General features: G+C 39.0%; 1 protein-coding gene across 10 annotated transcripts in view; it reads left to right on the forward strand.

Annotated features, from left to right (window-relative positions):
- ATP2B1 (ATPase plasma membrane Ca2+ transporting 1) overlaps positions 1 to 23,768 on the forward strand; it is a 68,138-nt gene that overhangs the window by 38,777 nt on the left and 5,593 nt on the right. For 5 of the 10 annotated variants that reach the window (XM_033161937.1, XM_033161932.1, XM_033161935.1 and 2 more), the window contains exons 4-21: positions 2,788 to 3,042; positions 3,123 to 3,248; positions 7,083 to 7,226; positions 9,752 to 9,790; positions 11,269 to 11,424; positions 11,598 to 11,812; positions 12,235 to 12,477; positions 14,006 to 14,247; positions 15,461 to 15,698; positions 16,908 to 17,087; positions 17,172 to 17,259; positions 18,275 to 18,381; positions 20,289 to 20,480; positions 20,657 to 20,870; positions 21,054 to 21,265; positions 22,239 to 22,346; positions 23,076 to 23,258; positions 23,575 to 23,661. In XM_033161937.1, the coding sequence (XP_033017828.1) occupies positions 2,788 to 3,042; positions 3,123 to 3,248; positions 7,083 to 7,226; positions 9,752 to 9,790; positions 11,269 to 11,424; positions 11,598 to 11,812; positions 12,235 to 12,477; positions 14,006 to 14,247; positions 15,461 to 15,698; positions 16,908 to 17,087; positions 17,172 to 17,259; positions 18,275 to 18,381; positions 20,289 to 20,480; positions 20,657 to 20,870; positions 21,054 to 21,265; positions 22,239 to 22,346; positions 23,076 to 23,258; positions 23,575 to 23,661 (3,029 nt within the window). Of the gene's footprint in view, positions 1 to 2,787; positions 3,043 to 3,122; positions 3,249 to 7,082; positions 7,227 to 9,751; positions 9,791 to 11,268; positions 11,425 to 11,597; positions 11,813 to 12,234; positions 12,478 to 14,005; positions 14,248 to 15,460; positions 15,699 to 16,907; positions 17,088 to 17,171; positions 17,260 to 18,274; positions 18,382 to 20,288; positions 20,481 to 20,656; positions 20,871 to 21,053; positions 21,266 to 22,238; positions 22,347 to 23,075; positions 23,259 to 23,574; positions 23,747 to 23,768 lie in introns of all 10 variants that reach the window. The other 5 variants (XM_033161941.1, XM_033161939.1, XM_033161938.1 and 2 more) reach the window with 5 other exon arrangements.

Below are 23,768 nucleotides of genomic sequence, written 5' to 3' on the forward strand. Positions count from 1 at the left end.
ATTGTGAACCACTCAGCTTGTTGGATAGACCACCCACTAATAATACTTCTGTCTTGTCTAGATTGAGTTTCAGTTTATTGCATCTTACCCAGTTCATTACCATGCCCAAGCACTAATTCGTAATTTCCACTGCCTAACCTAGTTTTGATAGAAAGGAGAGAAACAATGGGAAGTCATATGTATATTGGAGAAATCCAAGGTCACACCTATGAATAACCCCAGCCAAAGAGTTCCAAACAGGCTCAAGACTGAATTTTAGAACTGAAACATGACTAACAGTTATCTTGTTCAGGCATTCCCATCATTACCCTGTTCTTGGGCAGAAAGTAATCTGACCTGGATGATTTGTTTAAACTCTGAACCAGATATACATGCACTGGAAAAAGATAACATAATGAATGTACTGCCCATCAGTGTACCTTTTATGTCAAACTATTGCCATTCTTCTCACATCTAGAGTTATGCATTAATCATTTAATAGATAGTTGGAGAGTTTAAAAGCATACCCATTCTGTCTCATTTCTTTCTTTTTGACATCAGTTGAGTCAATTCTTTGGGCTAAATAGGACTATCCTTTGTCAAAATTCTTCATAATAGACTTAATCCACGAAAATGAGTAATACTGATGTGACCTCCGCTAGTGGGGTGTGTGTTTGTATATCAGACTTATTCATGGTGAATATTTTGCTGCAAAACATGAAAACTTAACCACTTCTCTAATTTGTTGTCTACTGACAGTTACATTCTTTTTATCCCTGGCTTTAATCTGTTAGAACCTGGAATATGTTATTGGACAGAATGGATCAGACTCTTATCTTGAAAAAAATGGAAGATATTCAGGGGTGATGTTCTTGGTTGATCAAATTTGCTTACATATTTATCCAGAAATCTTGTAGTACTCTGCCAAGAGTTGGTCACCATCATGATACCTTTTTATAAGCCCATAGCTGCTAAAAATTGAATATGGGAATCTGTTACGTGCAACGGAAAGGGTAGAAACTTTAAATCCTATGACCACAAGAAAAGAATTTTAAGTATTGATGTAAGCTCTGCTACCAGAACTTTTACGTATGTTCTAGTTATGGAGTAGACTAGGTGTGGGGAATCTTTGGCCCTCCAGATGCTGCTGAACTACAACTCCCATCAACCACAGCAAGCATGGTCAGTACCCAGGGAAGATGGGAATTGTAGTTCAGAAACATATGGAGGGCCAAAAGTTTTCCATACCTGGGCTTGACTATCTAGGACTGGTTCTTAATTAAAATACATCAAGATTTACATCTAAATTACTTCTGTGTTGAAGCCTTCTTCCTAATGTAGTTAAATACCAGCTTCTATTGCTGATATTCAGTTGCATGTTAGTCTTGGAAAATAGAGAAAACAATTCTTATGTGGGAAGTGTGAAGGAGTCATGTTCCTCGGGATTTCCACATTCATTGTATGTCAACAAAATGATAAGCATAAAAATATCTATTCAAAACTGCCAATAATTTTGCAACAAGCCCTCCACTTACCTCTCTGAAACGAGAGCAGCAAGGACCCCGTCAGTCCTTTGTTCCACTTCCAGATCATGGCAATTCTAGTATAGACAGGAAGAATAGAGATTGTGTGGGTCTGTTTGCAGCACATATACATCTGGCCTGTTATTAATAGTCTCTGTGTACTCACCTGTAGTGGGCAAAGGTGAAAGGCAGGGAAGCTCTATGTGGTGGGCAAACCCCATTGTTTTTCCCAAGCCACTTCTGCTTTAACTGTTGAATGTTCCATGCCCAGCACAAGAAGAAAGGGGAGGTTGAGGGATATTTATCCAGAAACACCCACACATCCTGCATGGGCATAGATACCTTGGCTGTGTACATACCAGTGTCTTAATGCACATGTGTGTCACACAGATAGGATTTTTCCATGTGTGCTTTTGCTCACATTCATCCACACATGAGCATTCATTTGAACTCTTTAAGTATTTTATTGTCTACACCAGTGGTTCCCAATTAAATATGTTCTTCAGACCCCCGTTTTTCAATAGCCAAGCCATGGACACCCTACTTTTGAAAACGTTATGGTAGTTTTTGTTATGTAAATGGTGCTGTGGACCCCTTGGATGTGCACTAGTGTGGTGTGCTTGATAGGATGTATTCTCACTGTGAGGTGTTTCCCCCTCCCCTCAATTAGTACTTCCTTACTTGTCCCAGAGTTCCAGAAACCTGAGGTCCATCGTGGGTATGTGCACAGGTAATTGTTTACCTGTGCATTGAGCTAATTTTATTTTTATTTTTGAAATGCAAGTTTCCCCATGTACTAAACTTGAACAAAGCTGTGAGTTGAAGAGAATGTCTGTTGCACCACAGTGGAAACACATAATTATATTGGGGGAGAATGTGGACTGCCACTTGGATGATGACTGAATCATGTGGATGACATGAAAAGTATGCTCACATGGAATGCGTTGAATGCACTTTAAACTGCTGTGTGTCGACTGATAAATTTAATCTGAATAATCCGATAGCACTTGTAATATACTGGTAGGATACCATTGTCATGGTAGCCTAATTGCAGCCACATAATATGAACATTAACCATATTTTTTGAACTCAAGCTTTGCTGTAACCTTAGGAAAGCTGTCAAAATACTTAACCAAGCTAGTGTGTGTTTGATACTGGGTCTAAGTCAGTATAATTGGGTTTCTTGTGTAATAAAGTTTGGGTGATAAATTTCAGTTTTAAGATTAATGCAGAACAATATTAAGATTTGAGTATGTGATGCTGATTATTTGTTTACTTTTTCCAGTATGTGGAACAGTAGCAGCTGGTGAAGATGAGGATGAAAGTGAAACAGGCTGGATCGAAGGAGCTGCAATTCTCCTGTCTGTCGTTTGTGTGGTATTAGTCACAGCTTTCAATGACTGGAGTAAAGAGAAACAATTTAGGGGATTGCAAAGCCGCATTGAACAAGAGCAGAAGTTTACTGTCATCAGGGGTGGCCAAGTCATCCAGATACCTATAGCTGACATAGTTGTTGGTGATATTGCACAAGTAAAATATGGTAAATATACTTATTTATTATGTCATCTCTGGTAACTTCTTATTGAATGTATTTTAAAAGTACCATTTGGGCTCTTTTAGGTGACCTTTTACCAGCAGATGGTGTACTTATACAAGGAAATGACCTCAAAATTGATGAAAGCTCACTAACTGGAGAATCTGATCATGTTAAGAAAACATCTGATCGAGATCCTATGTTGCTCTCAGGTGAGTGATCAAATGATAGCTAAGAACTGAGCATGAGGTATTTTGGAAACTGGACAAAGTTTCCTACTTCAAGAACTAGGTTATGTGAAACACTGTCTTTCTAGATGACAGCATGCTAAGATCTAGTGCTCTTATGTATTATGTATCATGCTTTTAACCTTCTCAGGGCCGGAAAGATGGGTCTTAACAACAGGTAGGATTTCAGACATACAAGTATCCTTTAATGTGATTACTTTAAGCAAGTGTGCATCGCTGAAATGTCTCAACTTCCCATATTTATTAAACACTGTTCATAGGGTAGTTTTATTAGACGCTAGTAATATGGATGCGGTGACCCTCTGAATTTAGTCAACATGCCCTCATTTAGCTCCTCATCAATGAAATAAAAGATGAAATCGTTCAAAGCCTGAAGTGAGTTATATGGTTTAGACTGCAGAAGTACTGCAGAGTGTTCCAGTTGACAGAATTCAGTTGTGCAAATAGGCAGCTATTGTTTTCCACTATACCCCAGAGATTATGCAGATTTAAACCTTATTGCCAGTCTGGAATTAACTGATTCACTACCTTATATACAGTAGTATAGCCATGAACAATAACAAACTGAGCGTTCTCCTGAGCATGTTGATATTTCTCAGTGGCCCTGTTTTGGCTACATACCTGTCAGCACTCACTGCCTGAGTCTGCTGTTGGTGATACTTACATCTGCTCAATTCAGTGCACTTAAGGTAGATAGGCATTATCTTTGCAAGACAGTATATTTACAAATCATTTGAAAAATAATGGATTTTATTAGAATGCTACCCTTAACTAACCTAATGGGACTTGTCGGAGTGTGTATCATGGCCTAAGATTTAAAGTATTCCAGTAGAAACTCAGATGTGCTCCATATATACAGGACTGATTGCAATATTTAGATGCATTAGCAGCTTATGAAAAAGTAGCATTCATGGGAATGCTGAAATGTTGTCTGGTCTTTGAAATGTGTTTTTTCTTTTGAAAACTTTCTTCCCTATCAACTTGATATCATGCAACTAATTATTATAATACATGGGTGTGTTAATACTAAGAATGTTATGTTCTATCTAATGCTACACTGCCGTTTTGTATAACTGTAATAAAATGTCTTATAAAAAGCAGTTATAGCATAAAGGACTTTACTGGAGCGCCCAACTCAAATTCCTCTAGGGGCCACTTTAGTTTATTAACCCAGCATGACTGCATGGCAGCTGCATTAACTACTGAAAAGCATTTTTTGCTACAATTGTAACTGTGTTCAGTGAATTCTGCTAATCCCTTCTTGGCTTTGCTCCCATAGTAGTGTTTCTTCTTTCTCTGACCTCTGTTAAACATCCCTCCTTCTCTGTGTGCCCCATAGCACATGCTGTGTCTTCACCACTACAAGTCTGCAGCCCATCTGTTTCCCCACTTGCAAGTGTCTGCATAACATGTTACCAACTCATTTTTCTCCTTTCTGTACGTCTGCAGTTCAGAAACCATCTGTTCATCCCTTTTCTTTCAGCATTTGCTCCATTTCTTCCATTTCATCTCACCCCTTATGTCTGATCTGTTGTGATTGTGCAATAGTGCACAATACTTTCACTCCCCTCAATATATGAATTGCTGGGAAATCTGGAACAGGTGGACAAGGCAGCCTGGCTTGATGGCTAGATCACTAGAACAAAACTCTGAATCCAGGAATGGAGGAATAATACAGGCATAATGTGGCAGATTTACTTCCAGCTTATATAGGCCTTGGCTGTTTCTACAAATGTGGAGAAAGGTGTTTATACAATGGATTTTATTTTATTTTGAGAGAGATACCCTTTCAGAAGGTACATCTCCAGGAATCTCAAACATTCCTTTCAGTTTCCCTCTCACATTTAATACCCCCCCCCAAAAAAACCCTAGGGAATGGGAAAGTACTTAAAGGAGAAATTGGTAGACAGGTGCAATGGCAGCTCTCATCTTTTCCTGCACCTTATCCAAAGCAGTTTGAGGCTACTTATGGGTGCCCCACTATAGTGCTGGCAAGGAAGGATCAAGTGCATGTGCCTTTGGTTCTTGGCCACATTCTTAAAATATTGTGGTCAGAAATGAGAAATGGCTGCACTAACTTTTCATTCCGAAATGTGTGTTTAGTGGTTCTCCTGCAAGAAGAAAGTACAGTACAGCACTATATTTTACATCAAGTGTGGAGAACCTTTGGCCCTCCAGATGTAGCTTTAATAAATAATAATAATAATAATAATAATAATAATAATAATAATAATTTCATTTCTATAGCTCTTTATATTTTTAAGAAAAAACTCTTAAAGATATTTACAGCACAATAAAATATTAAACAAAACAATCTAGAATAAAACATAAGCAACCTAATTAACAGGAAACTAAAATCATATACCGTATTTTTCGCTCCATAGGGCGCACCTCGTTTTTAGAGGAGGAAACAAGATAAAAAATATTTTTTCTGGTTTTCCTCCTCTAAAAGCCCTGTTTGTTTGAGGATCAGCTAAAAGTTTTGCAGCTTTTTTTGCAAAGGGGGAAAAGCAAAGAGGAAAAGCCCCATTTTTATGGGGTTCAACTCACATTTCTGCAGCTTCTGCAGAAAGGGAGCCTTTTCTACAGTTTCCAGACAGATAATCTAATCAGCCAGTCACATGTTGCTGGGGAACAGCCTCCCTCTGCAGCACATTCAACAATGGAGGGCGGGGCTGAAAGGGAGCTGGGACTCTTATCTCTCTCCCGATCTCTTGCTGATCAGCTGCTGAGCGGGTCCTTTCAACACCCCCTTTTCTCTTTGTAAAATAAAAAGCATGATCCTCTTTTGGCCCCTGGGCAATTCAGCTCCAGGGACCACCATTCGCTCCATAAGACGCACAGATATTTCCCTTTACTTTCTAGGAGGAAAAAAGTGCGTCTTATGGAGCGAAAAATGTGGTATTTGTGGAGTTGGAAGGGATCCTGAGGGTGATCATGTACAACCCACTTTGATGCAGGAATATTCAGCTGTCCCAAAGATGCATGAGTTTTAGTGTTGCACATCACATTGTTGGTAACTTTGTTGTTCAATAGATTGTGCAACAGCATTCTGTTGTTGCAAAGCATTTCACCAGTGGAGTTAAAAATCACTTTAACTTAGTGTTACATTGGATGCATCCCAGTGCATGTATGTGTGCATGTGAACTTGGTAGACATGCATCTTATATAAGCACAAATGTGGCCACATGTGGATTGCACAAATCCTGCTCACCTGCCAGCTTATTTTCTGCATCCTGCCTCCCATGTGACTTTCCCTCAGCTAAATTTGCATAAGAGGAACATGGCTGGGGGAGAAATAGTTGCAGGGGTTTTTTCAGAATGTAAAGGGTAACTGTTCTGGGTTTACTTGTGCACTCTTTTACTTCTAAAATTGCACACACACACCCATTCCTGAAAGATTGTTAGGCTAAAATGGGAGTAATCATGTGTATGCTGCCCTGAGAACCTAGTGAAAAGGTGGCTATGGAAGGGGGGATATAACTGCAATAGTGCCAGTTTTTAGGCATTTACCAGTGATCTTGCACATCAGCTATATATTAGCTAGCCAGTAGCTGGCTATTGGTAGGCACAAAATTTTCAAATGGCTATAGTCTTACTTAATAGTTTTTATTGGCTTAGCATTTCTTGGGTATTATAAAACCCTTTACTTCTTTATATTTTCTGAATATACTTTATTGATCAAACATGTGTTTCTGCTATAGGAAATTAATGGAAGTATTGTAACAAGTGTCTCGCTAACTTGTAGCAAAAGTCGGTCTGGAACTTTTCATGAATATGAATGCTTTCACATTTCAGGTACTCATGTAATGGAAGGTTCTGGACGAATGGTAGTTACTGCTGTAGGTGTAAACTCACAAACTGGAATTATCTTTACCTTGCTTGGTGCTGGAGGTGATGACGAAGAAGAAAAGAAAGAAAAAGAGAAAAAGGACAAGAAAAGTAAGCATGAAGTTTTGGACGGACTTTAGAGATACATTTTGTAGTTGGCTTCTCTTCTGTAAGAATGTCTGCAAGTGGTGTTGACCATGCAGAATAACAATGTAGGCAGGTACAAAATAACTACATAGAACTCCTGCTTCTGCACCTTCCATTGTCCAAGAGGGTAAGATTGAAAATTAAATTGTCAATTTCGTCTCTGAAGTCTTTCATGTTAACATTCCCAACTTGCTTCATCTGACACTTCATTACTCACTTAATACAATCACTCAAGTGCTCTTAACAGTATCACAAAAATAGCATGTGTTAAGTGAGGCCTGTCTGATATTAGTAAACTCCATAGACTATTGGGTGCTCCCTCTTTTATACTAGAGGAAAAAACATGAATGGTATTTTTTATATTTGAAGAAAGGTCATATCATTTGTTGCGTCTCTTCTGAAGTTAACCATCTCCTCTAGCCCCTGAGATATTTTTTTATTTTGCAATACCTAGACAGGTAGGTATAAAGCCACAGCTGCCATGGAGAAGAGTATTCAGATATTGTTCAAAATTACACTGCTTCACCTGGAAAATGGTATTCACCTCTTTGGTTTGTATTGCACCTCATAGATGACCTGGCTCTAGCTCAGAACTCAAAGAATTATTTTTTTTTAGTGTGAACCTAATCAACACTGAGAAATCTCCACATTTACTAGAATTAATGTCAAACTCACCATTACTAATCTTGATATGTCAGGACTTGGATTAATAGCAATACTATTACTTGTTGTAACCTAATAAACACACAATTCAAGTGGTAATGTGAGGAGGTTTAGGGCTGTATGCACTCCATGCTTGTACTGGGTAAACCAGTAAAAGGAGTAGCAGAAGCATTTCATCTCATTTCATTTGAACTATAGCTATAAAAGAATCTCATTTGTTATAATCATCCCCCACTTCCCCTGTTTCTCATGAATAGAACAACTCATTGAGGTTGGGGGTAGAGGAAGATTTCAGCTTTTGAGCTTATAAGTACAGAGGTACCTTGGTTCTCAAACTTAATCGGTTCCAGAAGTCTGTTCCTAAACCAATGCATTCCAAAACCAAGGCTCACATTCCTATAGAAAGTAATGCAAAATGGATTAATCCGTTCCGATTTTTAAAAACAACCCCTATAACAGAAATTTAACATGAATTTTACTATCTAACCAAGACCATTGAGTCACAAAATGAAAGCAATAATCAATGTTCTGTACTATAAAATAAATAAGACAGTATTATAGATGATAAAAAATAAAATATTTTTTTCTTACCTGCACTGATGATAGTCATTGTTTGGATGGGGGACTTGTATCCATTTTTGCCGTCACAGAATCAATCAATCAATCAAAAAATGAAAAACAAGCCACAGTCACAAAAATGAAAAAGCCACACAAACAAAAACGCAAAAAATAGCAAAAACAAAAGCACCAAATATCACCTCAGAACACTGCAATCAGAAACGGAAGGCTTTAATTACGATGGGGGGGACGTTGCTGACCAAAGGTAAAATGGGATGAAAAAATCCTTAATTGCTATGCGGGGGACTCAAGTGAGCTGCGCAACAGTGAAAATGGAAGCTCAGGAGCACGTTCAGCCTCCAAGGCAAAGTTCGAAAACCAGAACACCTATTTCTGGGTTTGCAGCATTCGGGTTCTGGGTTGTTCAGGAACTAAGCTGTTTGAAAACGGAGGTACCACTGTACATATGTATTGTAAGCTTACATATGAAACTAATCACCTTCCAGCTCCTGTCACAATGTTCAGAGGCATAAAGTTCCCCCAAAGCATGATGCCTCTGAACAGATGAACACTGTTACAACATTTAAAGAATTGTAGGCTTATTCTAAGTGAAATTAAATCTGAACATTCCAACTGTCTTCTAAAACACATTGGTTTTGTAACTTAGGATTAAGCAAGACATGATTCTAAATGTGTCATTAGCAATTATGTCAAGTTTTTTATATTTAGCACAAGGCACAGGGAGAGCTGAACTTCATAGGGAACGTTGCAGGAGATTTAACCCTTTCTTTCACAGCCACAGTTGAAATAAAAATTGCCCCCTGCTACCAGTAGTGTCAATGGGAGCTTTTTTCCCTAAGGTGAATGGGGTGTGAGGAAGGATCTTCAATGATATCATGACTGGGGAGGGAAGGGTTAAGCCACAGTTCCCTGCGTGCTGTGATCCTGGTGGCCATCAGCCCCTTTCCCAAACCTGGCATTTAAAAAAAACTTGATTTAGTTGCTAATACATTTAGTATGGTTTTAGATTGGTATGCATCCCTGAAGTCCAGAAAACTACTCAATTACTCTGAAAAGCCCTGGTCCAGCACAGCAATAAATGCTTTTCAGACTTCACAATTATAAGAGAAATTATAAACAGTCTCCTCTTCATGCTGTTGGTGCAACAATGCCCTTTAAAACTAGATAATTGAGCAGAAGATCTCATTATCCAAATCTAAAAGTGCTTTGATCCTAGATTTCTAAAAACAACTATTTTTTATTGGCAGGTAAAAAACAAGATGGGGCTATTGAAAATCGTAACAAAGGTAATTAACAGTACTTACAACATTAACTTGATTTTTTGAGCAAGCCGGATTAACCATAACTTTTAGGCAAAACTTGTGCATCACATTTTAAAACTATACATAGCTTAATCTTGCATCTAATAGATGTAACTTGCCCTCACAATCTTATGCTAGGATATATGGACCTGATGGGGTTCAGCAAATGCGCCCTGTCAGTGGAAGCGCTGTGTAAGGACTTGCACAATGGAACCTACCCTTTCTGCTGTCTGTACCCCCCCCCAAAAAAAAAAAAATTGGCTGGGGGGTGGCTCAGGAGAACCCTTAGAACAGCATGTGAGGGGAGGGGAGGAACCATTGTTCCTTATGGCAATCTGCTGGTTAAAGCACAACATTGAATTCCTCCCATATTCTTAAATATGTTTAAGAGATTGAAAAGGGACCACAGGCTCATGTGCTCCTTTCCCCAACACAGAGCTTAAACTGCAGTTAAGAATTCGATCAGTGCCAATATTCACCAAAAGTTAAAGCTAACCTGGACTTTTGCTTAATACGGAGTTCTAGCTGGGGTTCAGATTTGCTCACTCTCAAATGCGGCGGAGGAGTGAAGGATGTAATTCTGTGGCCTCCTCCCAATCTGACCATGGTTTTATAGCAAGTCCATGCCAGTTGATAGTCTGAAAAGTCAGTATTCTATTGCCGTGTTCTGTGAAGGTATAGCACTGTTCTTATAAATGCAGGATTGTGTCTGAAAATAGCAGCCCACTGTCACTTTCCTTTAGTGTACTTTCCCTGTCTCTGCTTGTGATGTTCAGTCAGTGAACATTTCAGCAACAGACACATGTTTAATATCACAAGCCATTTTTTTCATTCTCTGTGGCCTGAGATGCAAATAACTGTATCCAGGGAACTGCAGATCTTTGTTTGCCATGGACCCCTCTCTCATGCATCCCAACCATGTGGAGTACTCGGGTAAGAAGGGCAATGAGTAGTGCCCTTCGTCATTGTGTTGGACATGTGCAGAGTGCTGTTTGTCTTTGTCTCAGCAGGAATAACGAGAACTCCACTAAACACCCATTGAGTTCTCTGAACTGGAGAAAAAACTCAGGGGAAAGGATGCATGTATGCCTTCCCCCTGCAGTTGACATGTGCCTAAAGCTAAGCAAACCCCATTCCTTTTCCTAGAGTTTTCTGTAGTTTGCAGAATTTGGGTAATAGGATTTTTGTTGGAGGCATGCAAAACAGGCAAACATGGAGTAGGGAGTCAATGGTTGTGGATTTGTGGTAGTCAGTGGTAGTCACTAGGGTATTAAGTAAGTAAACATGATACATCCTGTTTAAATTTTGGAAATTTGGTCCCATAAGCCAGTCTTGCTATCTATTCTTCACCCCCTTGAATTTCAGAATATTAAATAAATGTCAATGACTACATCTTTAATTTGAGGTTTACTCTATATTGTTAGGAGTGGTGGTTTATCTATTATTTTCCCCCTTAAACTTAGCAAAAGCTCAGGATGGTGCAGCGATGGAAATGCAGCCTCTAAAAAGTGAAGATGGTGGTGATGGAGACGACAAAAAAAGAAACAATATGCCCAAGAAAGAAAAATCGGTTCTTCAAGGAAAGCTCACTAAGCTAGCAGTTCAGATTGGCAAAGCAGGTATGGCTTAGTGTTCATCCTTAATGCCAGATTCTTAATGAACAAGCTTTCAACTGTAGATCTTTTCTCAAATTTAACTTCGTATTAAAATTTTGAAATGAGTTTTTGAGACCTATTTTTAGAGTTTTGTCAAAAATATGAATGATTAACTGGTTCTTATCTCTTCCTAAAAGGATTGCTGATGTCTGCAGTCACAGTCATCATTCTTGTATTATATTTTGTAATTGATACCTTCTGGGTCCAGAAACGTCCTTGGCTTGCTGAATGTACACCAATATATATTCAGTACTTTGTAAAGTTCTTTATCATTGGTGTTACTGTCCTGGTTGTGGCAGTTCCAGAGGGTCTTCCGCTTGCAGTTACTATCTCACTGGCTTACTCTGTGAAGGTACGTGTGAGAAACCTATGCTTCTGTATGGTAGTACATTATATAGCATAGATATTCGTTCATAGATGTTTTTCCTAAGAAACTGGATCAATGAAATGTTTTTGAAGGGTTTATCTGCTTGTTCTGTTGGTTTGTTCTGCATCAGCCTATATTTACAAACACTGTGGTCATAAAGTAATCACTCAACATTAAATGTAACTCTTCCAAACACAAGGAATATGCTTGTTAAAATAACCCTTAACAGTCAATGCATCTGTCAATTGATTTTATCTTTACCCTATGGGTACTAATTATAAAGCTTAGATATGAGATATCCATTGAATATTTATTATTGAGGAATCTCAGCCTCAGCATGCACAGTGACAAGTGAATTCTAAAAATGTGTTTAACGCTGTTAGACTGACTTAATCTCTTTTTTATAGAAAATGATGAAAGATAATAACTTGGTCAGACACCTGGATGCTTGTGAAACAATGGGGAATGCAACAGCCATTTGCTCAGATAAAACAGGAACATTGACAATGAACAGAATGACAGTAGTCCAAGCTTACATCAGTGAAAAACATTATAAAAAAATTCCTGAGCCACAAGCTATTCCTGAGAAAACCTTGTCATACCTTGTAACAGGAATCTCTGTAAACTCTGCTTATACTTCCAAAATCTTGGTAAGTGTATATTGGAAACTATTGATTCAGTGGTAGAGTTAAAGCATGTGTTTTAACATTTCCCACTGAAACAATAGGTCTTATAGCTTTGGAAGGATTGTTCTCATTTGAATTCTTCAGAGTTCTATAATAAACATGTTTACTAAAGTCATATATGTACATTACTAAAAGATTACTAAGCTGATGGGAAAGCTTTGATCCTTCTAAATCACTATTGGGAATATACCGTATTTTTCTGTGTATAAGACTAGGGTTTTTTTTACCAAAAAAATTGGTTTAAAATTCGGGCTCGTCTTACATACGGGTAATGCTGAGGGGTGTTTTCTTAATTTGGAGTCCCCCCAAATAGGGGTCTTATACATGGGAGTGCCTTATAAACGGAAAAATACGGCAATTGAAATGAATGTTAATATGATATTTGAGCTTCCTTGGCTATATAATTTTTTGACATTTGGTTTTTGAAATGCCAAATGGCTCCATGTTGCTCTTCACAGCTCTAATGCATTTTGGGTTGAAATATATTTCCTGAGATATAGCAATAATAATAAAAGCATAATAAATAATAATAATTTTAAAATTTGTCTATTTTCTGGATAAAATAGCATCAATTCTGAAACTGATAATATTATGTCTCAGCTTACTTAAATCATGGCTTAATTAGTTCAAATTTCTCAAGAACTAATGTATATGATCTACTTAAACTGTTCTGGAGTCACAAAGTTTCACTTGTCATTTTAGCTTTCTTGTCCTTTCAGTATTTTATCTGTTGCTCTGATTGGGAAGAGCAGTGAAATATGCAAGAATTGCCTTAGCAGACTCACCAAGCCAAACACCAACCATTCTCTGTGTGGCCTGACAGTGCTCAACACCCCCTGTTTTTGCAGTCTCAGGTAGGCAGCAAAAACAAGTTTATTGAGCAGCTTACAGAGCATGGTTAGTGAATTGAGTTTGGCTTTATGTGTTGTATTATGCAGGCCCACATACCTGCAAACTAGCAGTTGTACTGATTTAAGGACATGTTTACAAATGACACTATCCTTTATTTTTGTTTGGCCTTGGTAAAAGGGCCATGCCATGCTGAACACCAATCTACAAATGTGTCTGTGTCTTGTTTACCCACTGCCTGGTATTGAAATGTGCACCTGACCTTTCTCATTGTACCATTACCCTGCCAGTCTGTAAGAACTGACCCTCTGTTACTCATTGAGTCTAATTTAACATCTTTTTAAGAACTAATATGACTCCTGAAATTGTCTCTGACTCTTAGTGCTTGTACTCTGACTTGAGAAGACAAATTAGTAATATAAAATTTTCTGTTGGTTGCACTTTATGAACATTAAACTGCCCCCTAAGCAGTGACATATTCTTTAAAGATGTGTGTTTGCTAAAATTTGCATCCAGTTTCAGCATATAACTTGCGAACCTTCAGCGTATGATTTCTGTAATGCTGAATTCTAAGCTGCTGCCTATTCCTTATTTCCTTGAACCAGAAGCAGATTCCTTCTCAAGGGTTTATTCTGTCTTTCAGCCTCCTGAAAAGGAAGGTGGCTTGCCCCGTCATGTTGGTAATAAAACTGAATGTGCCTTGCTGGGACTGCTTCTGGATTTGAAACGAGACTACCAAGATGTTAGAAATGAAATACCAGAAGAGGCACTTTACAAAGTCTACACCTTCAACTCTGTTAGAAAGTCCATGAGTACTGTGTTAAAGAACTCTGATGGCAGTTTCCGGATATTCAGCAAGGGTGCCTCGGAGATAGTACTTAAAAAGCAAGTTAACTTTTTTGTGGTCTCTTATCATGTAATGGTGTGATGAAATTCCTGAAATGATACCTTCTGTTCCTTGGCATTTAAAAGCACTGTATGTCTTCATTGTCCAAGTCAGGAGTTCTTAGAACTAGATAATTTAGAAACCTTTCTTATAAGATGTTGGTATAGGGCTTGCAACATATCTGAATGCTTCATTGACCCAAACTTAAGCTAGTTACCTTTCAAGTCTTTGGTGAATACAAAGTTGCATTTAACTTTCATTAGTCTCTATGAAAGCTTCTTACATAATGTGATGCAATGACTACTTTTTGATAGAGATTAGATATATAACCTTGTCGCTTAATCATAGAAACAATGAAGTATTTCCTGCTTGCCTTCCCTTTAAGATGATAGTTTTCATTATCTGCCTATTGAATGAAATGTATTCTTTCCTTACTTTTTAATTGCAAAGTTTGGTGGTCAGTGAGTGTAAACGTGTTCATGTGACTGGGTGAAAAGGGAGCTAGAAACAGTCATTTTGCTTTTGCAGTTCAGGCTATTGTGTACTTTATCTTACAGGTCACTGAATTGATTGCGGAAGATAAGGGGGGGTCTGTAGGAAAACATGGCAATTCAGCTCCTGAACAGTTCCCTTTTTTGTGAAGACTTGTAGAGTTGGCTTGTAGCCTTTGACATTCTTGTGAATATATGAATATGCATTTTATGATCTGCTAAGCACTTACCCTATATATAAAATATGACAATGCCAGGACTACAGCACCTCTTACTGGAACGGATCTTGCTACTCTTCTGAGCCTTGTCCTAATGTTTTTAACATCTGAGTGAAAACCTTTCCAATTTTGGGTGCATTTGACTTACCTTTGTTACTGCTGGGCTGTGAGATGCTGGCAAAGGGGAACAGGATAAACTCCTGGGAGATACTCCTAGAACATGGTAGGAATGCCGTACTGTGAATCCCTCCCCTCCCCCACTTTTGTGCTTTCGCTAGCCTTTACCTTGCCTATCACCACCACCAAGCATTGGCATAAAAATGTTCTCATACTGGGAGGTGGGATGAGAAGGCAACCATGTTCTTCATGAAATCTGTGCTGGGATGCATGTGTATGTAGCTGCTGCAAGATTTAGGAATATTTAATGTTAGCCCTAGAAAGTACCTGCGATGCAGATGACCTTTTTTATTGAATCTTGAAAATTGTTTCTATTTTGTTTTCAGGTGCTTCAAGATACTGAGCGCTAATGGTGAATCCAAAGTGTTCAGGCCAAGGGACCGTGATGATATTGTAAAAACTGTGATTGAGCCTATGGCCTCAGAGGGACTCAGAACCATATGTCTGGCATTCAGAGACTTCCCAGCTGGAGAACCTGAGCCAGAATGGGACAATGAAAATGACATTGTCACTGGGCTTACATGTATTGCTATTGTAGGCATTGAAGACCCTGTGAGGCATGAGGTAGGTGGAAACTCTTCATTAAAGTGTGTTTTAGAACATTCTTTGCTAAAGTAATAACTTATTGTTCTGCCAGTGTTTGGAAACAATGCCATACTTTACTTCGAAAACAGATGTAAGCATGTCAAGGCATTAAAATAATTCCCGAGACCTAACGTAACCAAATAAAGATAAATTTGCATCTTCATTTGGAATTACTTGAGTTCCATCTTCAAGTCTCTTTTGTGAGTGAAAAGTACAGTGGTACCTCGGGTTAAGTACTTAATTCATTCCAGAGGTCCGTTCTTAACCTGAAGCGTACTTAACCTGAAGCACCAATTTAGCTAATGGGACCTCCTGCTGCCGCTGCGCCGCCAGAGCACGATTTCTGTTCTTAAGCAGAGTTCTTAACCTGAAGCGTACTTAACCTGAAGCGTACTTAACACGAGGTACCACTGTAACTGCTACAGATAGTGTCATTTTTAGGGAAACATATCACATCCTGGATTTGTGTGAGGTGAGGTAGATCCCTGTGCCTCTTTAAGAACATGCCTTTATCCATGTTCCAATGCAATAGATGGTGGTGGAAATCAGCTACTTAAAAAAAACCAAACAATTAAATACCCCAAATGAGAGAAATATTCAGTATAAACAGCATGTGCATTTAATCTAAAAGTTACTAGACATTTGCAGAATGTTTTTTCCTGCCCTGCTGCTGAAGCTTAAGTTGTAGTTCTCTTAGATAGCAAGTGAACCCTCACAAGTAGTCTGCTGTGGTACAGGGTTTGATAACAAAACTTTTGTCAAATGTCTGAGAATTAGGCTTTGTCTCAAAATGGCAAGAAACATTTTATACATTAGTTAAACAGGAGACTTCAGTCCCAGTCTCTCACCCTTAAAACCTTTCAAAGATGGGTCACCCAAATGTTTTTAATGGTAAGTGCATTTAATAAGTTAACTGTAAGCTATAGGAGCTTAACTGTTATAGGTGCCCACTTGTTGCCATTAACACTAAAATATACATGATTATATTTGGAATATATGCCTAATAACATGCTTATCTGTAATTATCTGTGGAACTGTGTTAAGCCATATTATTTCAACTGAAGGACAATTTGAGATTAAGTAAGCAGGAGATTGGAGGGCAGAGAGTTGTGGATAAATAATGTTTCAAGCATGTCCATGTAGCAAAGCTTCTTCATAAACTATTCTTTTTTTCAAAATAAAAATTAGGTACCAGATGCAATAAAAAAATGCCAGCGTGCTGGTATAACTGTGCGTATGGTTACTGGTGATAATATCAACACTGCCCGCGCTATTGCTTTAAAATGTGGCATTTTGCATCCTGGTGAAGATTTCTTATGCATAGAAGGCAAAGAATTCAACCGACGAATACGTAATGAAAAAGGAGAGGTAAGTTTGGTTAATATTATTCCCTTGAATTTTGTTTTTTGAAAATTTGCTTAGTTATAAAGCTAATCTAAATTATCTTCGCAGATAGAACAAGAAAGAATAGACAAAATTTGGCCCAAGCTTCGTGTGCTTGCAAGGTCGTCCCCCACTGACAAACACACACTGGTAAAAGGTAAATAAGCATACTCAAATAGAAGCGTTGACTATAACTGATTGCTTTCCTTTGGAGCAGGGAGAATAAACTTTTTATTTTAGCCCATGATACTTGTATTGATTTTATCAATACTGTATCTAGGGCTATGAAGGTCATCCTTCAGATTTGTAACCCTTCTCTGTAGGCATCAAAGGGCAAAAATTTAAAGAGGTGTTAACCAAAGTATTTTAGAAAAGACTTGGTCCAACCATTTATTCAAGGACATCTATTCACTGACTGGATAAAGGTCTTTAGGATCAGAAGGTCATATGTGCTGGCTCCGGGGGTGCCCGGCCCTGAGGACTCTGGGTGGGCTAACCAGAAACTCACCTGGGGCTGAGTGGGGCGTGGTCAGCAGTCCAACAGGGGGTCAGTCCAGCAAAAAGCAAGGCAGGAAGCAGGGCAAAGTACAGGTAGGGATCAGGTACGAGGACACAAGCAGGCACATGGTAGCAACTGTGTTGCTCATGCGACTTGGGGCTGGGACTGGCCGGCCTTTATCCGCCCCGAGGCATAGGCCAGCCTCGATCCTCTGGTGACTCGCCTCTCCTTCTGGCCTGGAGGTGAGCACTCCTCCTGCAGGAACTTAGTTTCCTTCGCCTCTCTGCCCTGAGCCTCTGCAGCTCAGGAGAGGCTGGTGGGTTACTGGACCCAGGGGCAGCCTCAGCTTCCTCTGACGGGGCTGGGAGTGGAGCACCTGCAGGGAATGGGTCCTCCATCCCATCAGGAGCCAGAGCAGACTCCGCTGATGCCTGCACCTGACGATCCAGCACAAGTGAGGACCCTTCAGGCTCAAGCCCTAGCCCCGGCTCAGCTGGTTCTGGAGGCGGGGAATCCTGTGCAGGCTGGAATCCCTCAGGTTCAGCATCCGAGTCTGAATCCCAGGCCATCACACCATATCTCTTGATAATACGGATAATATTAGGTTAAGGCCAAACATCAGCTCATGATTTGTATTTTGATGGTAATTCATTTATCTGTACTTCCATTTTAGGTATAATAGACAGCACAGTTTCAGAACAGAGGCAAGTTGTAGCGGTGACTGGTGATGGTACCAACGATGGCCCAGCATTGAAAAAAGCAGATGTTGGCTTTGCCATGGTAAGTTTAAACTACTGTCTACTGATTTTGATAAGTGCTCCTTGCTGAGCTGTATTGCCAGTTTTCATTGTGATAAACATTTGGATTTATACCAAAGATTGAATATATCTAACTTACACTCAGCAGTGACAAGAGCAAAACTGATTGCAGCTCCCTCGGCTTTCTGTTAACCCAATTCTGAAATAACCTTGAAGAAGGAAACTGCATAAACTTACAATGTCCATATACAGGATTACACATGTATGAAAAATGAAACAGGACTGCAGTTGGTTTCCCATCTGTTCACTGTGTCAACTGGGATAGAAGCACAACTTGAATTTTCAGTATATAATGTTTCAGCTTTCTTGGTGGAGGTTGGGATGTGGAGTAACTTGTGTCTCTGAATCTAAAATCAAAAGTAGGAACCTGAAGCTATTAATGTGGAGATGGCACAATAAACCTATGTTTTGATAATGCCAGCTAAAATAGCTGGGATTCTTGGACTGTGTAAAGACATATAAAACCATCATTGAGCATTCTGGGGGCTGTTCTGAATGGATAGCAGGGGAAGAAGTGGAAAACGGAATGTGAAGAAAACTTCAGAGAGAAATTTTGCTGTCGCTGCTTAAGGTCAGATTGTATGAAACTCACTTTTGGCCATTTTAATCTGAATTGTGCTAGGTCATGAGAAGTTAATGTAGTTCATGCTAAGCTGATATTTGAGCATTTATTGTTGAGATCAAGTTTCTTCTGTTCCTTTTCCTTGTCATAGTGGAATTGTGACACTGCAACTAAGATGAGTGTAGACTAGCTTATCTCTGTAGAATTTGGTGTCACTTACATGACGCTGAACCATTAATGCTTCTGTGTGTGTGTGTTTTGAGTCTGGTTCATTGATCATTCCAAGAAGTAGAAATGAATTGGTCTTGTTGCTCTTGTGGGAGGTGAAGCTTTAGATTCCCTCCATACCACTCACATATGTAGCAGCATTTTAAGGTTACACTTCCTTTTTTAGTTGAATAAAAGGGGGGGGGATAGCTGTGTTGCTGCGTATGTAACATGCTTTATACCACCAACAGATTTTAACACTAGCAGCTTTTCAGATTTTGTAGATCATAATAATTTGACACAAGTAGCTGACGACTTTCCCTGTTGGAATGATACGTAAGGAACCATGCCTAGATTCTAAAACCTATTGCTTTCCTTAGCTAGAACTTGTGGAATTTGCTTAATGTGAGTGGAAATTCAGGAATTGTGCTACTGTGCCACCTAGTGGTTTTGGAGGTTAACAAAAGAAGCTTTAGAGCGTCAGGCTATTTTCGTCTAAGCAAAAAATGTGCAAAATGTTGATAAAGGGCAAATGAAGCCAAAATTTGCCATTTCAGATACTTAAATTGTGGGTTTATTTTACTGGAATAGCTTTAACTAGCTTATGTGCCATGCTTCATCAGTAATCATCCCTAATGGGAGCAGATGAAATTCACTTTCAAGATTTGTAGAGTCTATGCACTGCAATTCTGTAGTGAGTACGTTAGGTTAAGACTCATTGAAATCAGACTTTCTTCCGCATGTGCAAAGGAATGGATTGCATGTTTTATTAAGTCAGTTAATATTAGTGCCAACAACTCTCTATCTCCAGATAGAAACCCGAACTAATAATTGTTGCAATTGATTTTTATATGCAAATGCTGACAGTGTCTAGCCTAAACAATTGGATATGACACAATAGTTATTCTTCTTACCATTTGATATTACTTAAACTTGTTATCAAGATAGTGCATCATAATAATAGCTTTTGTACTGAAATATATGTATGGTAATTTTTGGACCAGTGTTTTCAGGACTTGTGTGTGCACTTTTTAACTGCAATGTGTATAACTGGAATGTTGTTCATCGTGTTGTGACTTTTGGGTGTTTTTTGCTTTCAGGGTATCGCTGGAACTGATGTAGCTAAAGAAGCTTCTGATATTATTCTCACAGATGACAACTTCACAAGCATTGTTAAAGCAGTTATGTGGGGCCGAAATGTGTATGACAGTATCTCCAAATTCCTTCAGTTCCAGCTTACTGTCAATGTAGTTGCAGTAATTGTTGCTTTCACAGGAGCATGTATTACACAAGTAGGTATTATGCGTTTGTATAAACAGATGATATTAGCTTTTTAGAATGAATTTACTAGATGTATTTTTAAAAGCACAGTACCAAACCTCAATGGAGAAAATATTTAACTGCTGCATGGCTTGTTGGTTTCTAGGATATTTGTGTTTATGTATTAGGAAATGTATCGTTTTTGTAGGATTCTCCACTTAAAGCTGTTCAGATGTTATGGGTAAATCTCATAATGGACACACTGGCTTCACTTGCCTTGGCAACGGAACCACCCACAGAAGCTCTCTTGCTGAGGAAGCCTTATGGTAGAAATAAACCTCTCATCTCGCGAACGATGATGAAGAATATTCTGGGCCATGCTTGCTATCAGCTTGTGGTTGTCTTTACACTCCTGTTTGCTGGTAAGAATTTTAGATTCCTAAGCTTTAACTTTTTAGAAGCTAAGTGCTTGCTTTGTGACTGCTTCTCAAATAGCTATTTCAGTCTTCAGATGAACTCTTCAGTATTTGATGTTTACATAATAATGCCTTACATGAAAAACTAAATCAACACAAGATACTGAGAGTGTTAATCTCCCTTCACAGGTGAAAAAATATTTGACATTGATAGTGGACGGAATGCTCCTCTTCATGCACCTCCTTCAGAGCACTATACTATTGTGTTTAATACATTTGTTATGATGCAGCTTTTTAATGAAATAAATGCCCGAAAAATCCACGGTGAAAGGAATGTATTTGAAGGAATTTTCAATAATGTTATATTCTGTACCATCGTTCTGGGCACATTTATTGTACAGGTGGGTTGGTTACTGAACTTACTTGATAAAGAATTTTTTACTTTTTGTTGCTAAAGTTTTGTTTCTCTCTCTCTCTATATATATATGTATATGTATATGTATATGTATGTCAGGATACAGCATTCTTACCAGGTCTAACATAGTATGTAAGTTGGTTGACATCTTTAGAAATGCTTTAAATTTGGAGATAAAATACAGGTGACAGTTAAGGTCCTTATCTCTGCCCATTATTCTGATGAATTCATAGATCCAACATGATCAGTTAAAACAATTTTGTTTGGAAATTCGATCTTTTCATATGAGACTTAAATCCAGCTTCTAATTTCACAATTAAATGGGCATTATATTTGCATGTTAGATAACATTGAACTTTCGACTCTGATCCTGTCCGCTGTCAACTAAAGCTAAGTGTATCCATGTCAGAATGTGGCAGAATTAGTGTTTTGGATACCTGCACTAGAATATTAAATATGTTTGTTTGGTTCCAAAAAAAGAATGACTCCTCCCAGAACTGCCCTGGTAACTTCCCCTTAAAATGCAAATAATGCATATTCATAGTTGGTATTGATTTATTTACTTCATTGCATTTTTCCTCCATCCATCTTCCCAAAGGAAACCTAGGGCAATGTACATACAATCCAACATAATAAAATAAAATATTAAAGTACCAATATAAAACTATAATTAAACAATAACATTTCAGGAAGCAGAGATAAAAATATCACCCCATCACAGTTTCCCAGAGGCTTCACAAATCGTGACCTAGCTGTCGACCAAAAGATGCCAGTGGTGGGGACAAACAGTAGCCCAGATGCATTGGCAGAAGCAAGCTTCTGGAGGGCTCTAAAAATCCAACAGAAAAATAGCTCAGAGTTTTATTTTCAGAATAGATGGGTCAAATATTTGGTCCAGCATAGCCAGCTCTGACTTTTAAAAATAAAGTAGTGATAATATTTGTGATTTTTCTTAACAGATTGTCATTGTGCAGTTTGGAGGAAAACCTTTCAGTTGTTCAGAGCTTACAGTAGAACAATGGCTGTGGTCAATTTTTCTAGGAATGGGTACACTTCTCTGGGGCCAGGTAAGAAGCAACAGCTTTTTGTGCAGTTCACTTGCTGGAATTATCAGTGCTTCTGTTTGAAAAAAGTATGTGCGTGTACATCCTACACTCCCCCTATAGCAAGTGTGGCTTCCCCCCCCCCCCCCGTAAGCAACTTGCTCCATCACTCCCACTTTGAAGTTTTGTAGGGAACTTAGGGAAAGCAAAAATTTGCTAGCAGTGTCACTCACCTGATGGTAAGACTTCTCTCAGTGGAATGGGGAGCACGTTTTTGGCAATTCTGTCTTCCTCCCTGCAGTCCCCCTGACTTCCTAAACCTGCTGCAAAGGGCTGGGGAAACCCTATGAAGCATATTTAGGAAGGACACAGTGCGGTGCAAGTGGGGGAAATCACTAAAAATTGCTTCTGTCTCCATTCACCTGATGCAAGCCATGCTGTCAACTGAGTGGCACAGTTAAATGCAGCCAGCAATCTCTTTTCCTGCTGCCGTGAGTTGATGGTTACTAAGCTGCCTTGGTTGCATCTATTGCTGCTGTGCTTGCTACCTACTGTTTGCCATAGCTTCCTTTATCTCCCTGCACCCCAATTAGTCACTGTCTGTTCTGCTTTGTTAGAAAAGAAGGTTTCCAGTAAATGTGGTCAGTGGGTGGGAAATCTCAGTTGTTTATCTGGAATTCCCAGAATTCCTTAGCACAGCTTGTGTTATAATTAGCTGTGACAAGCCTGTTAACTTCTTTCTCATGATTGTAGTTGATATCAACAATTCCAACCAGCCACTTGAAATTCCTTAAAGAAGCTGGTCATGGAACCCAGAAGGAAGAGATTCCAGAAGAAGAGTTGGCAGAAGATGTAGAGGAGATTGATCATGCTGAAAGAGAACTGCGGCGTGGTCAGATATTGTGGTTTAGGGGCCTAAACAGGATACAAACTCAGGTATGGTCTTGGAACAGGTAGGATATGGTGAGGGATGAGGGGGTTATAAATCTTCCCATTGTTCTTGGCATTGGTTGGGGGGTAGCTGTAAACAGTGTGACTGAACTCTTTGCTATGTGGTCAAATGGTTGGCTCTTTAATCCCTCAAATTCCTTCTTTACTTCATCTCTAAATGCGCCTCTTGCTTCTTTACCTGCTCTATAAAAGTGCCTTTTTTTTCTTTACTTTTTTATATGTTTTATAGATGGGATGCTCCTTTCTCTTGTTCTCTCTCTCTCTTGCTGAGCAAGCTGTCACAATCTCTGATTCCTTGCAGATGGATGTAGTGAATGCTTTCCAGAGTGGAACTTCTATTCAGGGGGCTCTAAGGCGGCAACCTTCCATCGCCAGCCAGCATCATGATGTAACAAATATTTCTACCCCTACACATGTAGTGTTTTCCTCTACTACTTCTTCTACTACTACTACTGCTTCTACTACTGTGGGGTGTGAGTGCGTGTTCCTAAGTGC

This window comes from Lacerta agilis, chromosome 10 (assembly GCF_009819535.1).
Source record: "Lacerta agilis isolate rLacAgi1 chromosome 10, rLacAgi1.pri, whole genome shotgun sequence".
NCBI lineage: Eukaryota > Metazoa > Chordata > Lepidosauria > Squamata > Lacertidae > Lacerta > Lacerta agilis.